This window comes from Bison bison, unplaced genomic scaffold (genome assembly GCF_000754665.1).
Source record: "Bison bison bison isolate TAMUID 2011002044 unplaced genomic scaffold, Bison_UMD1.0 scf7180017864531, whole genome shotgun sequence".
NCBI classification, from domain to species: domain Eukaryota; kingdom Metazoa; phylum Chordata; class Mammalia; order Artiodactyla; family Bovidae; genus Bison; species Bison bison.
In genome coordinates this window covers 7378099-7382665 of record NW_011495081.1, presented here as the reverse complement: position 1 = coordinate 7382665, position 4567 = coordinate 7378099, and the positions used below count along the sequence as shown (strand labels likewise).

General features: G+C 44.4%; 1 protein-coding gene across 8 annotated transcripts in view; it reads right to left on the bottom strand.

The window, feature by feature from the left end:
- Positions 1-4567, bottom strand: part of TCP11L1 (t-complex 11, testis-specific-like 1) — a 34740-nt gene that overhangs the window by 14600 nt on the left and 15573 nt on the right. For all 8 annotated transcript variants that reach the window (XM_010831823.1, XM_010831826.1, XM_010831824.1 and 5 more), the window contains one exon: positions 1379-1515. In XM_010831823.1, the coding sequence (XP_010830125.1) occupies positions 1379-1515 (137 nt within the window). The remainder of the gene's footprint in view (positions 1-1378; positions 1516-4567) is intronic.

Here is a 4567-nt window from a genome sequence, read left to right as displayed (position 1 = left end):
CGGCTTTCATGCTGCGAGTGACTCTGACCGGCTGCCGGCACCTGACGCTTATTCTAAGGCTCTTCAGCCTGTAAACTGTACCCCTGCTGTCTCCTGAGGCGCAGGACAATACTGGTTGAGAAAAACAGCTGAGAGGGTCAATTTTGTACTCGCAGGCGTTCCCTAGTTGCAGTGTGAGGGCTTCCCACTAAGATGGCTTCTCTTGTTGTGGAGCACAGACTTCAAAAGTTGTGGTGAGTGGGCTTAATTGCCCTATGGGATGTGTAATATTCCCCTACGGGCAAGTGAACCTGTGTCCCCTGTATGGACAGGCGGATTCTTAACCACTGGACCACCAGGGAAATCCCTGTGGTCATAAGTTCTGGTCAAAAATCCCTCAAAACCTATTTCCACATCTGTAAAATTGGTTTAAAAAATAGTGTCTACCTCCTAGGCTTACTGTGAGGTCATCTGTGGCAAAGCCGGTACATAGTCAATTCAAGCAGGGGCACTGAATTAACAACTTTGATCAGACTACACAATCTATCCAGAGACTGCCATTTTCATCTGTGACCAGCAAATTTACAGGCTAAAAGGAACGCGTAATAAATTGGAACTGAAGACCGCAATTCACTGAGACCATCTGCTGCCAAGGCAGAGACCAAAAAAAGGACCCTAGAAATGCAACATAGTTTGGCTCCAAAGTTAACTGTTCCCAGCAATCATCTGAGACATTCATAAAAATGAAACCTTTTCTGATTATGAAACCAGAAGATCTATACACACAACAAAGCGAAATTTCTTGATGTACCTCATAGAGAAAAGAAATGTGAGCTAAACACTCCTAAGAAGTTTGTCACATTTTAAAAATCAAGGCCAAGTAAACAATTTACCTCAAATTGATGTTTTCGTTAAAAATTCATTTAATTTAGGACTTCATTGTTCTTTTAAGTTTCTATTCTCCTCATCTACTTACAGTTCTCTTGCTTGTCAACTAAGTTATCAAGGCCTAACGTCTTGTTTTTCTGTCTTCAAATGAGACTACTGTACTTCCATACTGGGCTTCCCAGGTGGCTTAATGGTAAAGAACTCACCCGCCAATGCAGGAGACATAAGAGATGCTGGTTCGATCCATGGGTCTGGAAGATCCCCTGGAGGAGCGCATGGCAACCCACTCCAGTATTCTTGCCTGAAGAATCCTATGGACAGAGAAGCCTGGCGGGCTACAGTCCATAGGGTCGCAAAGAGTAGGATATGACTGAAGTAACTTAGCACGCACGCACGTATTCCCATATTAAATTTTCATTTTGTTTTGAAAATATCATTTTGCAACAACCTACAGTGACTAAAATGAAAAAAACACAGACAACAAATAAGTACCACAAAACACTAAACATACTTGGCTGCTTCTCCAAGAACTCCTGAAACTGCTTCCTTTCATATTCAATCGATTGCTGCATGAGATGCGGCCTAATGCTACTGACAGCAAAGTTCGCCATGTCCACTTTCATTAGGTCCAACACTGAAAATATCGCCCTGGAAGAGATAAGAGGATTTAGCACTAGGCAATTGCAAAGTCAATACTGCTGTTAAAAAAAAAAAAAATGAAGTGAGCTGATTTGAGGTAGTTTTTTCATCCTGGAAAGGGCAGCAAGAAAAGTTGGAGAAGCCGTGAGAAAGCAGATTAAGAAAAACAAATTTAGAAGAAAGGACTGCAAATTTTTAAGCTGCTCTCTGATCTCACCCATGCCCCTAGGCAAACATCACTTTCCCCACTGCCTGTATGGCCCAGAGCTCATTCCTTGGCTCTGGGTCAGCCCTCACGGCAGCAGAGGAAGAATGGCCCCAGACCATGGCCCCAGACCGAGGTTAAGAGCACAGAGTTCACCACGGGGTCTCCAAGCTTACAGGTTATTTTCCTTTCCTAGGGGAGAAAGACAATTAACTCTCTCCTTTCTCTTCCCCTGCCCTAGTCTCTGAATTCCAGGGCAGGTTTTATGCTCTGGCTTTGGCAGCATAATTGTGAGTTTGTGCTCTGAAAGTACCCAATGGGCAAAACTGACATGATACCAAAGATGCCTTCCACAGCATGCCCCCCCATACCTGCAGCACTGCTGCCTCGCGACCACCTGCAGAAGGTGGGGAAGAACCAAGGTGGGGTTTCGGTGTGGCCCTACACAGAGGGAAGAGTCAGATCAAACATCCTCAGGGTCTCCTGACGCCCTCTGGGGCTGATAGGACATCATACAACAGAATGAACTCACCCACACACAAGATGATCACGTATGGGACAGGATACATGGTCTGAGGAACAATTCGGGGCCTCTCCCCGCCACCACTCTGTCCCACTCCCAAGTATACGGGGCAGCCCACTTTCTGGAGGGCCTTGTGCCTCTCCTTTGAGCATTCCCAATAGGCCCCTGAATTCACCTACAGGAACCCAAGGACTACTGGAAAGTGCCAGCTGGCAGACCACTGACTGGAAGTGACCCACAAGTTTTGTGCTCACAGTGTTTTTAAAGGCTGGGATTTCTAGTTTCTCTTGAAAAATCAAAAGATCTGGCAACCCGGGCCCACATTCCATCTCAGCTACACCGGTTGGCGCTAAGCAGCCACTGCAGCCTCCTTCAGTAAGGTGTGTACACCCGGTTTCCCCAGGCCCTTCTCCTTCCAGCAGGAATCTGAGTTTGCTACAAGCTACTTCCCCAGAGGATCTCTTCCAAGGAATTCCACATTTAACTTGGCTAGATTATGGCTCTTAAAAGTGAAAGTTGAGTTGCTCAGTCATGTCCGACTCTTTGCGTCCCCAGGGACTGTAGCCCGCCAGGCTAGTCTGTCCATGGGATTCTCCAGGCAAGAATACTGGAGTGGGTTGCCATTCCCTTCTCCAGGGGATCTTCCTGACCCAGGGATTGAACCTGGGTCTCCTGCATTTCAGGTAAGATTCTTTACCATCTGAGTCACCAGGGAAGCCTAGATTATGGGCTCTTACTATCTTATTTCTACTAACACCATGCCTAGCACATAAGAGGTACTCAGTAAGAGCTTGTTGAATGAATGAACAGTTCAATAACTATCTTGAGGCAGTCTTTTAAACATTTTCTATCTAAACCTTGAGGTAACCTTACAATGCCGGGTGTTTTTCTAGGTAATGAATATTGATAGCATGATGATGTCAAGAAAGCTAGAAATGAAACTTTTTTTGCTTATAAAACTTTTGAAAAGGAACCTGCTAACATGCAATGAGTCTTCAAACTGTTCACATCCTCTGACACAGTAATGTCATTTTAAGAATCTATCTTTACAAAATAACCTAAAATACAGAAAAACGTTTTGTGCAGAGATATTTTCTCTACAGGGTTAAGTACTAAATAACTATACAAGATCTAATTGTATATCTTAACAGAGAAACAGTTAATAATATCTATGAAAAAGGATGCTTTGCAGCCACTGAAAATACTTATGAGGAGTTTAAACAAGTGATATAGTTGGTTATAAAAGGGCAATGCAAGAGATCCTTGGAGTGTCAGAACTATTTAGTATCTTGAATGTGGTGGTGGATATGCAAACTCAGGTGATAAAATTGTATAAAAATTACTATACATAAACACATACATGTGTATATAGGAAATCTCAATGAGATCAGTGGACTGTATCAGGATCAACACACTGAGGATGATAGTTTTGTGAAATGTCACCCTTTGGAGAGGTGGGATAGAGTGCACTGCATTATTTCTTACAACTCCATGTGAATATACAATTATCTCAATGACACTTTCAGTGAAAAAATAAATGAAATAATTAGGGTGTAATATTAATGAAAAAAAGTTAGGCTTGCAATGCCCACTGGAAGGTCTTCTTTGGTTCAGCTGAACAGACTCACAAGACAACTGTAAACCACAAGTCTGACACCATCTATCCACACAGCTTGCCAACAGGGTGACACCAAGCACTCCTTTGCAAGAAGAGTTACAATATCAACCATGAGCAGACAGCTCAGAAATGTGGGAGCCCCCCCCGCCCCAGCTTAAAAGCTCATAACAACTCCAAGGTATGCCTTCTAGGGTGTCTATGGGGGGCATGTCCAGTTACAAGTTACCCCCAACAACTACTAGGCAACATTGCTTATGGGGAAAATAACCCTGGTAAATTGCCTATGGACAGAAAGGAATAATGAACTACAAATACTGGATGGGATACCATACTTGGTATTTCCTCAAGTGGGGAAACTTTTTTTGTTGTTGCTGGGGGTAACTTGTAACTGGACATGCCCCCCATAGACACCCCAGAAGGCATACCTTGGATATATTTTGGAGAAGGCAATGGTACCCCACTCCATTACTCTTGCCTGGAAAATCCCATGGATGGAGGAGCCTGGTAGGCTGCAGTCCATGGGGTCGCAAAGAGTCGGACAGACTGAGCGACTTCACTTTCACTGTTCACTTTCATGCATTGGAGAAGGAAATGGCAACCCACTCCAGTGTTCTTGCCTGGAGAATCCCAGGGACGGGGGAGCCTGGTGGGCTGCCGTCTATGGGGTCACACAGAGTCGGCCACGACTGAAGCGACTTAGCAGTAGCAGCAGCAT